At 48.9% G+C, this 20,266-nt stretch overlaps 1 protein-coding gene across 2 annotated transcripts in view; it reads right to left on the bottom strand.

Annotated features, from left to right (window-relative positions):
- The window catches only part of LMF1 (lipase maturation factor 1), a 91,031-nt gene that overhangs the window by 59,578 nt on the left and 11,187 nt on the right, over positions 1-20,266 (bottom strand). For both annotated transcript variants that reach the window (XM_007453596.1, XM_007453597.1), the window contains exons 2-3: positions 12,589-12,898; positions 612-622 (exon numbers count right to left, since the gene is read on the bottom strand). In XM_007453596.1, coding sequence (XP_007453658.1) covers positions 612-622; positions 12,589-12,898 — 321 coding nt within the window. The remainder of the gene's footprint in view (positions 1-611; positions 623-12,588; positions 12,899-20,266) is intronic.

The following is a 20,266-nucleotide window of genomic DNA, read 5'->3' as shown; positions in this document are numbered from 1 at the left end:
TGCTGAACCCGTTATGTCCCCAGGGCTGCCCAGAGGCCTTGGGGTCGAGACCAGCTGCGCGCTCAGTCTGCCTGATCACTCCCGGCCACGTGCCCAGAGCCCTGCGCCTCTGCTGGCTCAGTAGCCTCTGGGGCGGCGCTGCCCACAGAGCACGGGTGGGACCTGAAGTCTCCCCACAGAGAACCAAGCAAAACCTGAGCCTGTGGGGCACCCAGGAAACTTGCGCTGCATGGGGTGTCCCCGGGGACGCCTGGGAGTGGAGAGCAGGCCTGCAGGACACTGCAGTCCTCATGCTACAAGTCCCTCCATCACCAGAAGGGTACAACCAATGACAATGTCCTGGGACACCCCGCTGGGTGCCCATCACCAGTATGAAAACAGATGTCAGCACATGAGGGCATGACAGATGGAGGCATGACAGTAGCATTAGTCCCCCATCTGGTGGAAGGCCGTGGGTGAGGATGCAGGTCAAGGGCAAATGGGTTATCAGAGAGAGCCGGTGCAACCACAGAGAATGAGAGACGCCAGCACGAGAAGCCAGGACACGTGCAAAGATACATACCCCAGATTACCTCTAACATGGTAGGCTATCCTAAGTGTCTGCCACTTACCAAATGAATACCTGAAAGACAGAAGGGGAAGATTGTATTAATTTAGGACGGCTTTACCAAAAACTTCTAATTTAAGCATCATTTCACCCCACTAAAGAAAGATTAACACAGTGTCTCCAAACAGAACGGGGACAAGTTACAGAGGTCACCACATCACTGAGGTACAAGGAAAAAGTGGGGGGAGACATGCACTCAGGTGACAGAGGGGCAGCTGAGGGGATACCTGCCCTCAGATGACTGAGTGGAGGAGACCTGTATTTGGGTGTCTGAGTGGAGGTGAAAGTTAGGGGAAAAGTCACCTCAGGTGTAAGAGTAGAGGTGAAGCTAAGGGGTGACCTATCCTGAGGAGTCTGAGTGGAGATGAAGCTGAGGGGAGATCTGGTCTCAGATGTTTGAGTGACATGAAGGTGCAGGGAGACCTGCCCTCAGGTGTCTGAGTGAAGGTGAAGGTGAGGGGAGACCTGACCTGAGGTATCTGAGTGGATATGAAGGTGAGCGGAGACCTGCCATCAGGTGACACAGTGGAGAGAAAGCTAAGGGGAGATACACCCTCAGGTTTCCAGGTGGAGGTGAAGGAGACCTTCCCTCTAAGGTCTAAGTGGAGGTAAAGGTGAGGGGAGACCCTCCTACAGGTGTCTGAGTGGATGTGAAAATGAGGGTAGACCTGTGCAGAGGTGTGCGAGTGGAGGTGAAGCTGAGGGAAGACCTGTCCTCAGGTCCCTGAGTGGAGGTAAAGCTGAGGGGTGACCTGCATTCAGGTGTCTGAGTGGAGATAAATGTCAAGGGAGACCTGTCCTACGTCTCTTAGTAAAGATGAGCTGAGGGGAGACCTGCACTCAGGCGTCTGAGTGGAGGTGAAGGTGAGGGGAGACCTGTCCTGAGTTGTCTGTGTGGAGGTGAAGCTGAGGGGGCACCTGCTCTCAGGCGTCTGAGTGGAGATAAAAATGAGGGGAGACCAGCCATCAGCTCTCTGAGTGGAGGTGAAGCTGAAGGGAGTCCTGCCCTGAAGTGTCTGAGCAAAGATGAAGTTGAGGGGAGACATGCTCTGAGGTGTGAGTGGAGGTGAAGCTGAGGGGAGACCTGTCCTAGTTTACTGAACTTGGGGTGCACACCTTAGGTACCCTGGTAACTGTCATTGACAGCAGTGTTTCCTATTTGCCCCATTGTACAATCACACTACAGGGCCACGCCCACAACAGGGTATCAATAAACATGTTTGGAAAAGTAAATGTAATACTGCTCACCCTTGAACAATTTGGCATTTAGGCGGGCTATTCTGCAGCGGAGGTTTTTTTTTAGATTGGCCCTCTCACTGCAGGTTGAGTGGTTTTCTCATAGGTTTTAGTGAGAAACCTGTGTAGAAGTGGACTCAACACAATTCTGACCCGTGTATTCAGAGGTCAACTGCACTTGGTTTTACTGCAGTAAATAATTTCCTTCAAACACCATGAAAATGTCCTACCCTAGAATCTTTAATTTCAAAGGACACCCCATTACCACGAGCACAGGTTATTAGAAAAGCAGTCCTAAATGGAGGATGTGTCAGACATGCCTTCCCTGTGGAATCTGAGGGAGTTGGGGGTCTTCGCCCACAAGGGCTTCCAGGACGCACCTCTGGGGAGCACAAACATGTGTATGGACCCCAGGTCATGGAAAGGAACCCCACAATGTAACACAAGTGGCCCTGGCTGGGATCACAGTGGCTCCAGAACACATTCCTCACACCTGTGAATCCTCTGCCCGTCACTCTGCCCAAGTTAACACAACACCCAGCAGGAGGACCCGAGAATACAAGGGACACAACTGTCTCTAACTGACTCTGCAAGTGATCATGAGTGAAAGGAGCAAGGCAGCGGTCCCAGCTACACTGTGGATGAGCCATGCAGCGCCTCCTCAGTGACGGCAGCTGAACAGGGAGGCCGCATAGGGTGACTCCATCTGTGTGAAGCAGCCGGAGCAGGCATGTCTGCACAGACAGGAAGCAAGAGCGGGTGCCAGGGGGTGAGGACACAGGCCCAGGCTGATGAAATGTTTTAGAGGCAGATGGTGATTGTTCTTACACGTGTTAAATAGTTACATTTTATGGTTTGTAAATAAAGATGCTAAAAAAAAAAAAGTTGTCTGATTAAGGAGGTATGAATGAAACGATACGAAGTCTGAGATTTGCTGGAAGCCCCCAGTGAGGGGAGGGAAGGGCAGGGTGTGGGGACGCGAGGAGGGCCCCCTGACTGCCTGTTTCCCACACGAAGCAATTTCCCACCTGAGAAGGCAGGACACAGACCCTGCAGGCCAGGCAATAAAGAACATGGTGAGGCCAGGGCCCTTCCTCACTGAGTAGGGGCGTTTTGACAATCTGACCCAGAGAGATGCTGGCTTCCTACAGGGAAAGCTGCACGGAGGAGCGAGGACAGAACGAGCATAGAACATGGGCCTGAGCGCTCTGCGTTACTCCCTCTGCTTCTGAGCAGGATTCTGAGTTTCCATAATAAAAACCTATAAACAGCCAGTGCACACACTGGCTAATGCGACAAATAAGTTTACCCAGTAAATTCTCCCAATAAACAACCTTGGTGAGCAGAGAAAAGGGAAGGGGCTGACTTTTTTTTTTTTTTTTTTTGCAGTACACGGGCCTCTCACTGTTGTGGCCTCTCCCATTGCGGAGCATAGGCTCCAGACGCGCAGGCTCAGTGGCCATGGCTCACGGGCCTAGCCGCTCCGGGGCATGTGGGATTTTCCCAGACTGGGGCACGAACCCGTGTCCCCTGCATCAGCAGGCAGACTCTCAACCACTGCGCCACCAGGGAAGCCCGGGGCTGACTTTTAAAACCTCACAAACAATGGACGTTTTACATTTTCATCAGAACCAACTGGAAGAGACTGAAAGCTAACAGGACAAAGGAGGCCTGGCCCAGCTCCCACCCACAGCCTGGCCACCAGAACAGTGTCCCCGTGGACACCAGCGACGGGCTTGTGGCATCACTGCTGTCAAATTTGCTGAGGGCATTTGGAAATGCGTTCTCTCCTAACTTCACCTGTTTTGAATTTTAAATTTCAAGACTGCTTGATTTAAGATTTTAAAATATAGGCAGTTATATCTAATTACATGAAAAGTTAAAAAGTATTCATTAGACTTTTATAGCTTTTATTATATTTTTAACAGCTGGAACTTATTTTAGAAGAGATGGCTGTCCACGGAACTACTTTGGGGGATGGTCTGTTGTTTTGTTCTTTAAAGAAACTCGAGTCCTCCCTGGTCTAAGAGTTCCAGATTTTGCTCCCAAATGGTCTGTATTAACGCTTTACCTCCAACTGTCTGTTAGCGACAGGCCTTCCCCCGTCAGAGGTGGCCCACAGCCCACCGACCACTCATCTCCACAGCAAGGAAGCCAGAGAACCAAGAATGGAGGGGTGTGTGTGCCAGGCCTCCTCGCACCCATGTCTGCAGCCCTCGGCCTTGAGCTGCCCCAGCGACCTCTATGCAAGGCTCCTGTTTTACAGAAAGCCTCTGATTAGAAAACTAAAGCAGTTCCCAGCGATTTTTCACTTTGTAAGAAGGCATCATGGATAAATATTTTATTTTTATTTTTTTAATTTTTAAAACAGATTTATTTATTTTATTTATTTATTTTTGGCTGTGTTGGGTCTTTGTTGCTGTGCACAGGCTTTCTCTAGTTGCAGTGAGCGGGGGCTACTCTTCGTTGTAGCCACTTCGTTGCAGTGGCTTCTCTTGTTGCAGAGCACAGGCTCTAGGTGCCTGGGCTTCAGGAGTTGTGGCTCGCGGGCTCTGGAGCATAGGCTCAGTAATTGTGGCGCATGGGCTTAGTTGTTCCGCAGCATGTGTGATCTTCCCAGACCAGGGCACGAACCCGTGTCCCCTGCAGTGGCAGGCGGATTCTTAACCACTGCGCCACCAGGGAAGCCCTGGATAAATATTTTAGATTGCTCTCCCCTGGCTGTGGAGGGGCAGCTGTGAATTTGTAGAATTCTCCCACTTTCTTGCCTGGCACAGAGCGCTTCTCGAAGGCCCACTCGGGAAGCAGGTGGATGGGAATTCATGATAAAGCATGTTCTTCCAAGCCGTGCCCATGAGTGCTGCGTGGAGACGGCAGAACAGAAGCAGGGCAGGACAGAAAGGCCAGAGGGGGTGAAGCAGTGGCCCGACCGATGCAGCCAATGGGTGACTGCCCCCCGCTGCCCCCAGTCCAGGAACATGGTCTGTCTTGGGACCCGCCACGTCTTGGCACCATCTGAGAGAGCAGAGAAGGCCCGTGTCAGTGTCCGATGACTGTGGGCAGCGGTGAGCCACTCCTTCGACAAGGACATGGGGCTTCCCCAGGGGACAGGGCCCTGCTGCACGGCCACACGGCGGAAACGGCACCATGATGCTGCCCGGACCTCGCAGAACCGTAGCAGGAATTCATTTCTACACATCAAATCTATCTACACCCGTAAAAGCACCTGGGGCTACGGGCAGGGGCAGCCGTGGACATCAACTGCGTTTAAGGCCAAAATAAAGTTTTCATCCTCAACCGTCTGAAGGCGGCTGCTATGCAGGGGTCCCCTCCGCACCTCTGCAGCCCTCGGGCATCTGCTGCCGGCACTCTTTGAAGTTGATACTCTGTCCCTTCTGCCAGAGGAAAGTGCCAAGGCGGCTTCCTCTGCAGGAAGGGACCTCCGGAGCCCCCGACCTCGCTCCAAGTTTCTAGAGATAATCCTTTCTTCTTTGTGGGGGCCGGGAAGGTGGGAAGAGGACAGGACGGCCACACGGCCATCCTTAAGAGCAACAAAGAAGCCCTTTAGGATTCCTGCCAAAGCAAAGCACAGATAACAGAACCAGAAATCCAACTTTTTGGGAAAGTTGATACTAACTGAAGAAACCGGAGAAGAAGGGACAACTCGGGCTTCCGATGCCATTTGAGCAGGACAGCACTGGGCTGGTCTGTCTTCCATGAGGTCACTCGCATTTCACACAACAACCGTCACTGAGCTCTGGCTCTGTCTCTCTTCAGTGTCACTGACCCCAAAATGTTTCAATGCCTAGAGCAAGAGGACGGGCACCCAGGGCACCAATAAACATGCTCCAGTCCACAGCGACTTGGCCAATGATTGAGTAAACACGGGGATGCCAGAGAGACCTGTGGGGAAGAGCCCACGTCACCGTGTGTGTGCCCTCCTCGAGGAGGGGCTGACACCACCACCCCCTCCATGTGTGGGCTGTGCTGTGATGACCTCCAATGAGGACACGGTGGAGACTTGGGACAGTGGAGACGCCTGATAGGCATGACCTCGGCCAGAGGTCAGGGCAACGTCAGCAGACAGGTCATGCTGAGGGCAGGGACTCCTGATCCGACGTGTCGACAACAGCACTTTACCTCTGGTCTTCCTCTCAAACCCATCACCACGACAACAATGAGAAAAACATCAGACAAATCCCACTGGAGGGACATTCTACAAAACCCCTGATCGGTCCTCCTCAACACCGTCTAGGCGTCCAGAACAGGGGCATCTGAGCCACGGTCCCAGCCCAAGGGGGCCCAAGGAGATGCGGCAACCAGATGTCTGTGGGGCCTGGATGGGGTCCCGGGCTGGGAAGGACTGAGAAAGGTGAATGAACAATAGTGTCAACACTGGCTTGTTAAGTGTGACAAATGCACCGTCTAATGTAGAGGGTAATAACGGGAAACTGGGAGTGGGACACACAGGAACTCCGCACTGCTTCTGCAGTAATTCAGTAGGTCTCAAACTCTTCTAAAAATGAAGTCTGTGAAATTAAGAAAAGTCGAGGTAGCTGGGCAGCAATAACATCTGCACCTGTCAGGAGAGCTGCCTCCAACCCCGCAAACAGAATGCACAGAACGGCCGTCACCTCGAGGCCAGCCCAGCTCCCCTCCTATGAGTGCAACACCCGGGGGCTCTGGCAATGGCCAAGGGAGGTGAACTCAAGTTCTGGCCAGAACAGGACAGACTCGCCCTGCATCTGATGTGCCTGGCCCAAAGCTCCTTGCTGCAGACCCAGCGCCTGGCCACCCCCCACCCCGTCCCGCCTGCCAGAGCTGCGCCCTCTGCCAGCAAGGCCTCCTCTATGAAACCCAGACATGGAACCAAGAGTGTCACGGAGCTGGCCCCGGCTGTCTGCCCTTCGGGGACGACTATGACTCCTGCTGTCACCCAGTCCCCGGGCACCATTAAATCAGAACCTACTCCCGTCACGCTTGATTGAGACTCTGGGGGGCTGTGTGTGATCCCAAAGCCATGCGGCGCGGCCACACCTGTGTCCTTGGAAACTCTGGGCCCCCTGGGCCGGCCCTGCACCTCTCCTGAGGGACCTGCTGACCTGGTGGGCTTCTTACTGCCCGCTCTTGGTGGCAGCACTGTCCTCAGGGAGGCCCCCAAATGTCTAGCCCCTGGGGGCCAAGCCTCTGCCTCACTTCCTGTCTTGAAGAACCGTCTGGCGGCGTCTCCTTCCCATGTCCAGAAGACACGACAGGTGTCAGGAAGGTGCACCCCTGCTGCCTGCTGCACCCTCTCTCAGAGCTTCTCAACCAACCCAGACAGAACAGAACCACAGCCTAAGGAAACGCCACAGCGGCAGTGCACCTGCTCCTCCTTCTCCTCCCTCTGGCCAGCGAAGTCCAATGACTCCCTCACCCACCCCGTAGCTCCGACCCGCCTGGCCCGCTTTGTGAGTCTGTGACACCTTGACCCTATAGGGCCCCCTCCTACGGGCCGTGGGAGTCGTTCCCATTCCCTGAAAGGAGCCTGACAGTAGCCCTGGTCTAGAGGCAACAGGGCCCAGCTTCCAAGGCCTGAAAACCCCAAATCATGCCGGCCCTGCTCTTCAAGACGAGGTGGGGCAGGTGGGGAGGGCGGTTGTGGTCCTCGCCTTAGATCTGCCCACATGTGAAAGTACCGCCTTCTAACTGCCGGGCCTGGAACAGCAGAAACCCAGAGGAAGCTGGCACATGTGTCCCTGACAAACCACAGGGTGTGTGAGGAGCAGAGCTGACAGCCACTATGGACTCAGGGCCACACTGGTGCTGGCAGCAGAGGAAGGTTCCGGAGATACGCTGCAGGTGAAATCAGGAGGATGTGGAGGTTGGTGAAACATGGGGGAAGCAGGAAGAGTCACAAACAAGTCCCAGGTCTCCCCAGGATCCCACCTGGGGGACAGGCTGCGTGTGGACATGCTGATTTGTGGAGCTAGGGACACAGCTAAGGCAACAACACAGCCCGAGTGTCTACGGGGCCAGGGCTGGGTCTCAGCATGGCCATGGCTGGCCCCAAGCCTACCCATGCACTGCGCTGCCTCCAGGGTGCAGCTCCAGGAGAGGACTCCAGAGAGCCGGACCCTCACCCAGGGGCAGACCACCCCAGCTGGCCCTGTCTTGGTTCCCTTGTTTCTGCTGCAAGGTGGGAACCCCGTGATCCTGCTCTCCCTCCTGCCACCACTAGACAAGCAGTTGATAACACCAGTCTTTTCTGGCTCCTCTGAAAGTATCGCTTCCCGAGTCTGAGGACCTGGGTAATCACCCTACAAAGCACTAACTGCGTGACTAAAGCCACTCTCCCCAAAATGAAGATCTCTGACCACTGCCGCCATGAAGTGGATTCATCAGGTTCCTGTTAGCCTCACCACGCAGGTACTAGGACCATGTCAGGAGGGCGGGAGAAGGGCGGGCACGATCCCAGGATCCCAGGACGAGCAGGCTGTCTGGAAGGCTGCCTGACTCTGCCCAAGATATCGACATGGGGCCCCACCAGCCTCACTTGGCAGCAACGCTGCATCCCACGTCTGCTGAGGACATTCATTTCCAACGCTGGGACTTCATCACAGATGCCAGTTGGGGTCAGCAGGAGCAGAGGGGACACCCACTTAAGAGAAGGGAGTGAGCAAGGCTTCAAGTGAAGCAGTGGCCATAGTACACACAAGCCAGGCTGGGCAGGCGCCAAGCCACTACCACGGGACCCCAGGGCAGGGGCCTTGGTGCCGGCCAAGATGTGCCCCGTGCACCTGCCTGGTGCCTCCTCGCCCCATGTGGGCTTCCTGTCCCCACTGCAGGCCACCAGCTGGATGACACTTGAAAGACATCCAATCAACAGTGTCCATTATCTGAGGATCTCACCCCGAACAGATATCCTTTTCCCTCAACTTAGAATAAATGGGACGTGAAAGAACAGAGTGTGTCTAACTCTCATGCTGGGGCATCAAGAAAAGGAAAGCCCAATTTCCATTTAAGGGGTCCTCACTCTCCCAGTAAGTTTCCAGCATCACTCTGACAACCTGGAAACTATCATCGATTAGGGAGCCCCGAGTCAAGGTGACCTGAGACACCTTCCAGATCAAGTGGCCTGCCCAGCCTCGCCTGGGACCCCACACGTGGGCCACAGCAAGCAGCCTGCAGTTCAGCTGGGAACACAGATGTTCGGCATGAAGAACGTGGTAAATAATCCACTAGTCTCCACTAACAGGTTTTTTTTGTTGTTGTTTCACATTTTTCACCTAAAACATCTCGTGTCATTTTTTAAAAAAATACATTTATTTTATCTTTGGCTGTGTTGGGTCTTTGTTGTTGCGGATGGGCTTTCTCTAGTTGCAGGGAGTTGGGGCTACTCTTCATTGCAGTGCGCAGGCTTCTCATTGCAGTGGCTTCTCTTGTTGTGGAGCACAGGCTCTAGGTGCGTGTGCTTCAGTAGTTGTGGCTCGTGGGCTCTAGAGTGCAGGCTCAGTAGTTGTGGCACATGGGCTTAACTGCTCCGCGGCATGTGGGATCTTCCCAGACCAGGGCTCGAACCCATGTCCTCTGCATTGGCAGGTGGATTCTTAACCACTGTGCCACCAGGGAAGCCCTCATGTGTCATTTCTGAGAAAACAGTTTTATTTTATTTTCCTTGAGTGAGCTTAAATTAATTCAAATCACATTTTTAAACACATCCAAGTGGAAGGGAGCAGAACATCTTTTCCACTGAAAAAATACAAGACTCTATTTTTGGCCATGTATACTCAGACCAGTTTTCAAAAATCTTCCTGACCAACACATTCTAGATGTGACTAGAAATTACTGTTTAAAATTGACAGTGGAGGGGCTTCCCTGGTGGCATGGTGGTTAAGAATCTGCATGCCAATGCAGGGGACACGGGTTCGAGCCCTGGTCTGGGAAGATCCCACATGCTGCCGAGTAAGTAAGCCCGTGTACCACAACTACTGAGCCTGTGCTCTAGAGCACACGAGCACAACTACTGAAGCTCGCACGCCTAGAGCTCGTGCTCCACAACAAGAGAAGCCACTGCAGTGAGAAGCCCATGCCCCACAACGAAGAGTAGCCCACACGTGCCGCAGCTAAAGAAAGCCTGTGCACAGCAACAAAGACCCAACACAGCCAAAAATAAAATAAACAAATTTATTAAAAAACAAAACAAAACAAAACTGACAGTGGAGGGACTTCCCTGGTGGCACGGTGGTTAAGAATCTGCCTGCCGATGCATGGTACACAGGTTCAATCTCTGGTCTGGGAGGATTCCACATGCCGCAGAGCAACTAAGCCCATGCGCCATAACTACTGAGCCTGTGCTCTAGAGCCCGTGAGCCACAACTACAGAGCCCGCGTGCCACAACCACTGAAGCCCATGCACCCTAGAGCCCATGTGCCGCAACTGCTGAAGGCTGCATGCCTAAAGCCACTGAATGAGAAGCCCGTGCATTGCAACAGAGTAGCCCCTGCTCTCCACCACTAGAGAAAGCCCACAAGCAGTAACGAAGACCCAATGCAGCCAAAAATAAATTTAAAAAAAAAAGGGCTTCCCTGGTGGTGCAGTGGTTAAGAGTCCGCCTGCGATGCAGGGGACACAGGTTTGTGCCCCGGTCCGGGAAGATCCCACATGCCGCAGAGCGGCTGGGCCCGTGAGCCATGGCCACTGAGACTGCGCGTCCGGAGCCTGAGCTCCGCAACGGGAGAGGCCACAACAGGGAGAGTCCCGTGTACCGCAAAGAAAAAAAAAAAAGAAAAAAAACCCAAACTGACAGTGGATACGATTTTCCCGGTTGCTGGGCGAGGTACAGTATGGCCCGAGCCCCATGTTACAGACACGGGTGTTTACAGACAGGTGTGTCCTCTGAGCAGGACACTGGAGCCGGGCATTGCGCTCCCCCTCTCTTTAACTCCAGCTGTTAAAACGGGGCAAACGTACCCAGAATTCTCCCTCCTCTGACATGCGCTAAATCACATGTGCCAAGAAACAGCAGCCTTTTAGACATCACAGACAACCCCAGCCAGAGTCCTCTTGTGCTGTAAACATCCACTGACCACAGAGACTAGAGGCGGGCAGTGAATGCCTGTGGCCGCCGAGGAGGTCAGACAGCCCCAAGTGGCAGCACCTGTAAATCCCAGGTGGGGAGGAGCAGACAGGAATGAAGGACGCTTCCCTCGCCTCACAGCTGCCTGACGGGCACGAGGCACATTCCACCTACCAGGAGCCAGCCCCTATTTCTACCCTCACTGCTTGGGCCTTCAGAAAAGAAAATGCCATAGAACAGATGTAAATATCATTTGTCTAGGAAGCCACACAGTTTCTGTATGGAACTGGACACAGGATGCACCACTACAGTACGATGTTGCCACCCACTTGGTGACCCCTGCAAAACCTGGTAACCGACGCCCATCGCTGTTTCTTCTGATCCACGCAGCCCACGCCACAACACCAGGGCACTGAAGTTTCCTAAAGTCTCTGAATAAATTCTGGCTCTGACTACCAGGGTGCTGGCTGGTCAATAGTTCAATATCAACATGAAGGCCCCGGGAGCAGGCAGGGGAGCCAGGGTGACTGAGACGTCAGCCTTCTTTTCCGTAGACTGGATGGGGAGAGGTGTCTTCAGCTCACACACTGAGTGTCACTCACACTTGCTCGGGGACCAGGGCCAGACGACAGGAGCTGGGAGGGGACCTCTGATGGCTCACAAGCTGAGTGACTGACACTGAAGGAGTCTGGCATCTGGGTTACAACCCATTCATGTCATGGTCCAGGACCTAGCCAGCCCCTTTGATCTGGGCCAGCAGCCAAGAATGTCAGGCCACCGAATGAACCTTTCCTCCCAGAAAACAAAGGCTCCGGTGGGAACATGGCAGGAGGAGCCCCAGAGGTGCTTAACCTCCTGCTCCTCTACACAGACACCACCCCTCCTCCACTTCCTGCTCATCCATGCAGACACCACCCCTTTGTCTACTTCCTCTATGTCTACACAGACACCCGCCCCGACCCCAGAGCTTTCTCTCAAGGCTTCACCTTCTCTTACAGAGTCCTCTGTGCTTCCTCTGGTAGGTGATTCTTCCCCAGGGCCGGAGCCCAGAACCTGAAGAAGCACGGTACCCCCTCCTCCACTGTCAAACATGGCACAGCACTTCATGGCCCTCAATTTTCCTCCAAGCCTATCCAAGCCACATGCTGCACTGATGCCCCTGTCCGTGTTCCCATGTGACTCTCCCTCCATGGAGCCCAATGCTGCCTCTGACCTGTCCGGCACTGGAGCCTATTCCCCCCAGCAGGGCTGGCCTGAACTGTGACCACTGGCACCAGTTCCTCTCGAACAAGGAAGGAGCAGGTGGGAGCAGGAGCAGAGGAGTAAGCCTCCAAATCAAGCCCCACCACCAGAGTGCTCTCAGCAGCCCACCCAGCAGCTTCCACCTCCATCTCATGGCCCCCCAGCACAAGAGGCTGGCAATGCTATCTCAGGTGTGGCCATGACACTCCCAACAGAATCGCAATTATGCCCAAATAAGGAAGCTCCTGGATTTTGGTTGAATGCGACCAGCAGGGTCTACCACAGCCTAATTAAAAGGGTGATATTTTCCAAATTAACGTAAGAAGTAAGCTCATTTGCTTGCTCCTGTTACCAGGAGGCCTTGTTGGGCTCTGAGGGGTAACACCCCTAGAACCCTGAGTTACCACGTGCCTGCATTATAGGTGCCCCATCCTTCCCTCTTACCAGATCTGCCCCACGTTGACCAGGGACATGTACAGGACCCAGAGAGCAGCCATGAGAACCATATTGGCACAGCTGGAGACCAGGATGAAAGAGGAGATGCCCAGCCCGAGAAGAGCCAGCGCGTCCAGGTTGAAGTCCATGTGAGACCAGTCCAGCAGCCAGAGGACGGTGGGGGCGTAGCTCACGGTCTCCCAGCTGACTTGCCCACGGAAGTGCTGCTGCACACTCCTCAGGTACACTCTGTAGGGCAGCAATCCCCTGTCTCCAATCAGCTGCTTGTTCTGATGGAAGGCCACCAAGAATGCCACAACTGGAAGGAAAAGACAAAAGGAACATGAACAGGAACACAGCCCTCTGTAGATACTTTTCAGATGTGCAGGGCCTCAGCTAGGCAAGAAGATGAGGCAGAGTCTGACCAGTGGTTTGGAATCAAAGCGTGGACTCAAGGGTATTTCACAAAATCTTGGGGAAGATATTAGAAGATCCAACCTGGAGAAGTCACAATGTATGTGTATATGTATACATAGCTATGTGTGTTGTATCTACTTACACACAATGTATACACGTATATAAAATAGACACACATTTATATAAAATATGTGCCTGATTACATAAAATGGTTAGTTAACTATCCCAGAATGAACTTTGCTTAAAGAAAATTTACGGTAAAACACTCAGGTCAGGGCTTCCCTGGTGGCGCAGTGCTTGAGAGTCCGCCTGCCGATGCAGGAGACGCGGGTTCGTGCCCCGTTTTGGGAAGATCCCACATGCCGCGGAGCGGCTGGGCCCGTGAGCCATGGCCGCTGAGCCTGCGCGTCCGGAGCCTGTGCTCCGCAAATGGGAGAGGCCACAACAGTGAGAGGCCCGCATAACGCAAGGAAAAAAACAAAACAAAACAAAAAAACACTCAGGTCAGAAAATAGAAAGGCCTCAAATCTAAACTTCTACTTTAAGAAATCAGAAAAAAGAGTAAATTATATATAAAACAAGCATCAGAAAAGACATTTTTAAAAAGAGGTGAAATCAATGAAATTGAGAACAGGGAAAAAAATAGAGAAAATCAATAAAACCAAAAGTTGGTTCTTTGATAAAATCAATATAATTGTTAGAACTCTAGTCAGATTAACCAAGGAAAGGAGAGAAGACACCAATATCAGGGATCAAAAAAGAACACTGCTACAGATCCCACAGGTGTAAAAAGATAATACAGGAATACTATACATCTCTCTAAGATCTTAAGTTTGACAACTTAGATAAAATAGGAGAATTAGTTGAAAGATGCAAACTACAAAAACTCACAAAAGAAGAAATAAAGATAATACATCACAACCAGCCAACTTCATCTCAGAAATGCAAGGCTGGTTCAACCCTCAAAAAACTATCCATGGGCGGAGATCACCTTCCTCCCCACAGATACATCAGAAATACATCTACACGTGGAACAACTCCTAAAGAACACCCAGAAGACCTCAGACCTCCCAAAAGGCAAGAAACACCCCCACGTACCTGGGTAGGGCAAAAGAAAAAAGAATAAACAGAAACAAAAGAATAGGGATGGGACCTGCACCAGTGGGAAGGAAGAAAGGTTTCCACACACTAGGAAGCCCCTTTGCGGGCGGAGACTGCGGGTGGCGGAGGGGGGAAGCTTCGGAGCCGTGGAGGAGAGCACAGCAACAGGGGTGCAGAGGGTAAAGCGGAGCGATTCCTGCACAGAGGATCAGTGCCGACCGGCACTCACCAGCCCGAGAGGCTTGTCTGCTCACCCGCTGGGGCGGGCGGGGGTTGGGAGCTGAGGGGATGGCAGGGAGAGGACTGGCGGCGTGAACACAGCCTGAAGGGGTTAGTGCACCACCGCTAGCCGGGAGGGAGTCTGGGGAAAAGTCTGGACCTGCCGAAGAGGCAAGAGACTTTTTCTTCCCTCTCTGTTTCCTGGTGCGCAAGGAGAGGGGATTAAGAGTGCTGCTTAAAGGAGCTCCAGAGACGGGCGCGAGCCGCGGCTGACAGCGCGGACCCCAGAGACGGTCATAAGACGCTAAGGCTGCTGCTTCCGCCACCAAGAAGCCTGTGTGCGAGCACAGGTCACTATCCACACCTCCCTTCTGGGGAGCCTGTGCAGCCCGCCACTGCCAGGGTCCCGGGATCCAGGGACAACTTCCCCGGGAGAACACACAGCGCGCCTCAGGCTGCTGCAACATTCTATTGGCCTCTGCTGCCGCAGGCTCGGCCCGCACTCCGTGCCCCTCCCTCCCCCCAGCCTGAGTGAGCCAAGGCTCCGGAATCAGCGGCTCCTTTAACCCCATCCTGTCTGAGCGAAGAACAGACGCCCTCTGGCGACCTACACGCAGAGACGAGGCCAAATCCAAAGCTGAGCCCCGGGAGCTGTGCGAACAAAGAGAAAGGGAAATTTCTCCCAGCAGCCTCAGGAGCAGCGGATTAAATCTCCACAAGCAACTTGATGTACCCTGCATCAGTGGAATACCTGAATAGACAACAAATCATCCAAAATTGAGGAGGTGGACTTTGAGAGCAAGATTTATTATTTTTTCCCTTTTTTCTCTTTTTGTGAGTGTGTACGTGTATGCTTCTGTGTGAGATTTTGTCTGTATAGTTTTGCTTTCACCATTTGTGGTGAAAACCTAGGGTTCTGTCCATCCGTTCTTTTTTTTTTTACTTAAAAAATATTTTTTTTGCTTAATAATTATTTTTTATTTTAATAACTTAATCTTCACAGCCACTAGTCCCCTCCACCAGGAAGCCTACACAACCCACTGAACCAACCTTAGCCACTGGAGACAGACATCAAAAACAACGGGAGCTACGAACTTGCAGCCTGCAAAAAGGTGAACCCAATCACAGTAAGATAAGCAAAATGAGAAGACAGAAAAACACACAGCAGATGAAGGAGCAGGATAAAAACCCACCAGACCTAACAAATGAAGAGGAAATAGGCAGTCTACCTGAAAAAGAGTTCAGAATAATGATAGTAAAGATGATCCAAAATCTTGGAAATAGAATGGACAAAATGCAAGAAGCAGTTAACAAGGACCTAGAAGAAATAAAGATGAAACAGACAATGATGAACAACACAATAAATGAAATGAAAAATACTCTAGATGGGATCAATAGCAGAATAAATGAGGCAGAAGAACGGATAAGTGACCTGGAAGATAAAATAGTGGAAATAACTACTGCAGAGCAGAATAAAGAAAAAAGAATGAAAAGAACTGAGGACAGTCTCAGAGACCTCTGGGACAACATTAAACGCACCAACATTCGAATTATAGGGGTTCCAGAAGAAGAAGAGAAAAAGAAAGGGACTGAGAAAATATTTGAAGAGATTATAGTTGAAAACTTCCCTAATATGGGAAAGGAAATCGTTAATCAAGTCCAGGAAGCACAGAGAGTCCCATACAGGATAAATTCAAGGAGAAATACGCCAAGACACATATTAATCAAACTGTCAAAAACTAAATACAAAGAAAGCATATTAAAAGCAGCAAGGGAAAAACAACAAATAACACACAAGGGAATCCCCATAAGGTTAACAGCTGATCTCTCAGCAGAAACTCTACAAGCCAGAAGGGAGTGGCAGGACATACTGAAAGTGATGAAGGAGAAAAACCTGCAACCAAGATTACTCTACCCAGCAAGGATCTCATTCAGATTTGATGGAGAAATTAAAACCTTTACAGACAAGCAAAAGCTGAGAGAGTTCAGCACCACCAAACCAGCTTTACAACAAATGCTAAAGGAACTTCTCTAGACAAAAACACAAGAGAAGGAAAAGTCCTATAATAACGAACCCAAAACAATTTAGAAAATGGGAATAGGAACATACATATCGATAATTACCTTAAATGTAAATGGACTAAATGCTCCCACCAAAAGACACAGATTGGCTGAATGGATACAAAAACAAGACCCATATATATGCTGTCTACAAGAGACCCACTTCAGACCTAGAGACACATACAGACTGAAAGTAAGGGGATGGAAAAAGATATTCCATGCAAATGGAAACCAAAAGAAAGCTGGAGTAGCAATTCTCATATCAGACAAAATAGACTTTAAAATAAGGACTATCAGAAGAGACAAAGAAGGACACTACATAATGATTAAGGGATCGATCCAAGAAGAAGATATAACAATTGTAAATATTTATGCACCCAACATAGGAGCACCTCAATACATAAGGCAAAAACTAGCAGCCATAAAAGGGGAAATCGACAGTAACACATTCATAGTAGGGGACTTCAACACCCCACTTTCACCAATGGACAGATCATCCAAAATGAAAATAAATAAGGAAACACAAGCTTTAAATGATACATTAAACAGGATGGACTTAATTGATATTTATAGGACACTCCATCCAAAAACAACAGAATACACATTTTTCTCAAGTGCTCATGGAACATTCTCCAGGATAGATCATATCTTGGGTCACAAATCAAGCCTTGGTAAATTTAAGAAAATTGAAATTGTATCAAGTATCTTTTCCGACCACAACGCCATGAGACTAGATATCAATTATAGGAAAAGAGCTGTAAAAAATACAAACACATGGAGGCTAAACAATACACTACTTAATAACGAAGTGATCACTGAAGAAATCAAAGAGGAAATCAAAAAATACCTAAAAACAAATGACAATGGCGACACGATGACCCAAAACCTATGGGATGCAGCAAAAGCAGTACTAAGAGGGAAGTTTATAGCAATACAATCCTACCTTAAGAAACAGGAAACATCTCGAATAAACAACCTAAACTTGCACCTAAAGCAATCAGAGAAAGAACAAAAAACCCGAAAGCAGAAGGAAAGAAATCATAAAGATCAGATCAGAGGATCAGAAATAAATGAAAAAGAAATGAAGGAAACAATAGCAAAGATCAATAAAACTAAAAGCTGGTTCTTTGAGAAGATAAACAAAATTGATAAACCATTAGCCAGACTCATCAAGAAAAAAAGGGAGAAGACTCAAATCAATAGATTTAAAAATTAAAAAGGAGAAGTAACAACTGATACTGCAGAAATACAAAAAATCATGAGGGATTACTACAAGCAACTCTATGCCAATAAAATGGACAATCTGGAAGAAATGGACAAATTCTTAGAAATGCACAAACTGCCAAGACTGAATCAGGAAGAAATAGAAAATATGAACAGACCAATCACAAACACTGAAATTGAAACTGTGATTAAAAATCTTCCAACAAACAAAAGCCCAGGACCAGATGGCTTCACAGGCGAATTCTATCAAACATTTAGAGAAGAGCTAACACCTATCCTTCTCAAACTCTTCCAAAATATAGCAGAGGGAGGAACACTCCCAAACTCATTCTACGAGGCCACCATCACCTTGATACCAAAACCAGACAAGGATGTCACAAAGAAAGAAAACTACAGGCCAATATCACTGATGAACATAGATGCAAAAATCCTCAACAAAATACTAGCAAACAGAATCCAACAGCACATTAAAAGGATCATACACCATGATCAAGTGGGGTTTATTCCAGGAATGCAAGGATTCTTCAATATACGCAAATCTATCAATGTGATTAACCATATTAACAAATTGAAGGAGAAAAACCATATGATCATCTCAATAGATGCAGAGAAAGCTTTTGACAAAGATAAACCATTAGCCAGACTCATCAAGAAAAAAAGGGAGAAGACTCAAATCAATAGAATCAGAAATGAAAAAGGAGAAGTAACAACTGACACTGCAGAAATAAAAAAAATCATGAGGGATTACTACAAGCAACTCTATGCCAATAAAATGGACAATCTGGAAGAAATGGACAAATTCTTAGAAATGCACAAACTGCCAAGACTGAATCAGGAAGAAATAGAAAATATGAACAGACCAATCACAAACACTGAAATTGAAACTGTGATTAAAAATCTTCCAACAAACAAAAGCCCAGGACCAGATGGCTTCACAGGCGAATTCTATCAAACATTTAGAGAAGAGCTAACACCTATCCTTCTCAAACTCTTCCAAAATATAGCAGAGGGAGGAACACTCCCAAACTCATTCTACGAGGCCACCATCACCTTGATACCAAAACCAGACAAGGATGTCACAAAGAAAGAAAACTACAGGCCAATATCACTGATGAACATAGATGCAAAAATCCTCAACAAAATACTGGCAAACAGAATCCAACAGCACATTAAAAGGATCATACACCATGATCAAATGGGGTTTATTCCAGGAATGCAAGGATTCTTCAATATACGCAAATCAATCAACGTGATACACCATATTAACAAACTGAAGGAGAAAAACCATACGATCATCTCAATAGATGGCAGAGAAAGCTTTCGACAAAATTCAACACCCATTTATGATAAAAACCCTGCAGAAAGTAGGTGTAGAGGGAACTTTCCTCAACATAATAAAGGCCATATATGATAAACCCACAGCCAACATCGTCCTCAATGGTGAAAAACTGAAACCATTTCCACTAAGATCAGGAACAAGACAAGGTTGCCCACTCTCACCACTCTTATTCAACATAGTTTTGGAAGTTTTAGCCACAGCAATCTGAGAAGTAAAGAAATAAAAGGAATTCAAATCAGAAAAGAAGAAGTAAAGCGGTCACTGTTTGCAAATGACATGATACTCTACATAAAGAATCCTAAAGATGCTACCAGAAAACTACTAGAGCTAATCAATGAATTGGGTAAAGTAGCAGGTTATAAAATTAATGCACAGAAATCTCTTGCATTCCTATACACTAATGATGAAAAATCTGAAAGAGAAATTAAGGAAACACTCCCATTTACCATTGCAACAAAAAGAATAAAATACCTAGGAATAAATCTACCTAAGGAGACAAAAGACCTGTATGCAGGAAATTATAAGACACTGATGAAAGAAATTAAAGATGATACAAATAGATGGAGAGATATACCATGTTCTTGGATTGGAAGAATCAACATTGTAAAAATGACTCTACTATCCAAAGCAATCTACAGACTCAATGCAATCCCTAACAAACTACCACTGGCATTTTTCACAGTACTAGAACAAAAAATTTCACAATTTGTATGGAAACACAAAAGACCCCGAATAGCCAAAGCAATCTTGAGAAAGAAAAACGGAGCTGGAGGAATCAGGCTCCCTGATTTCAGACTATACTACAAAGCTACAGTAATCAAGACAGTATGGTACTGGCACAAAAACAAAAATATAGATCAATGGAACAGGACAGAAAGCCCAGAGATAAACCCACGCACATGGTCACCTTATCTTTGTTAAAGGAGGCAGGAAAGTACAGTGGAGAAAGGACAGCCTCTTAAATAAGTGGTGCTGGGAAAACTGGACAGGTACATGAAAAAGTATGAGATTAGAACACTCCCTAACACCATACACAAAAATAAACTCAAAATGGATTAAAGAGCTAAATGTAAGGCCAGAGACTATCAAACTCTTAGAAGAAAACATAGGCAGAACACTCTATGACATAAATCACAGCAAGATCCTTTTTGACCCACCTCCTAGAGAAATGGAAATAAAAACAAAAATAAACAAATGGGACCTAATGAAACTTAAAAGCTTTTGCACAGCAAAGGAAACCATAAACAAGACCAAAAGACAAGCCTCAGGATGGGAGAAAATATTTGCAAATGAAGCAACTGACAAAGGATTAATCTCCAAAATTTA

This window comes from Lipotes vexillifer, unplaced genomic scaffold (genome assembly GCF_000442215.2).
Source record: "Lipotes vexillifer unplaced genomic scaffold, Lipotes_vexillifer_v1.1 scaffold914, whole genome shotgun sequence".
Classification (NCBI taxonomy): Eukaryota; Metazoa; Chordata; class Mammalia; order Artiodactyla; family Lipotidae; genus Lipotes; species Lipotes vexillifer.
Note: the sequence above shows the minus strand (reverse complement) of the source record. Positions and strands in the feature narration are given on the sequence as shown.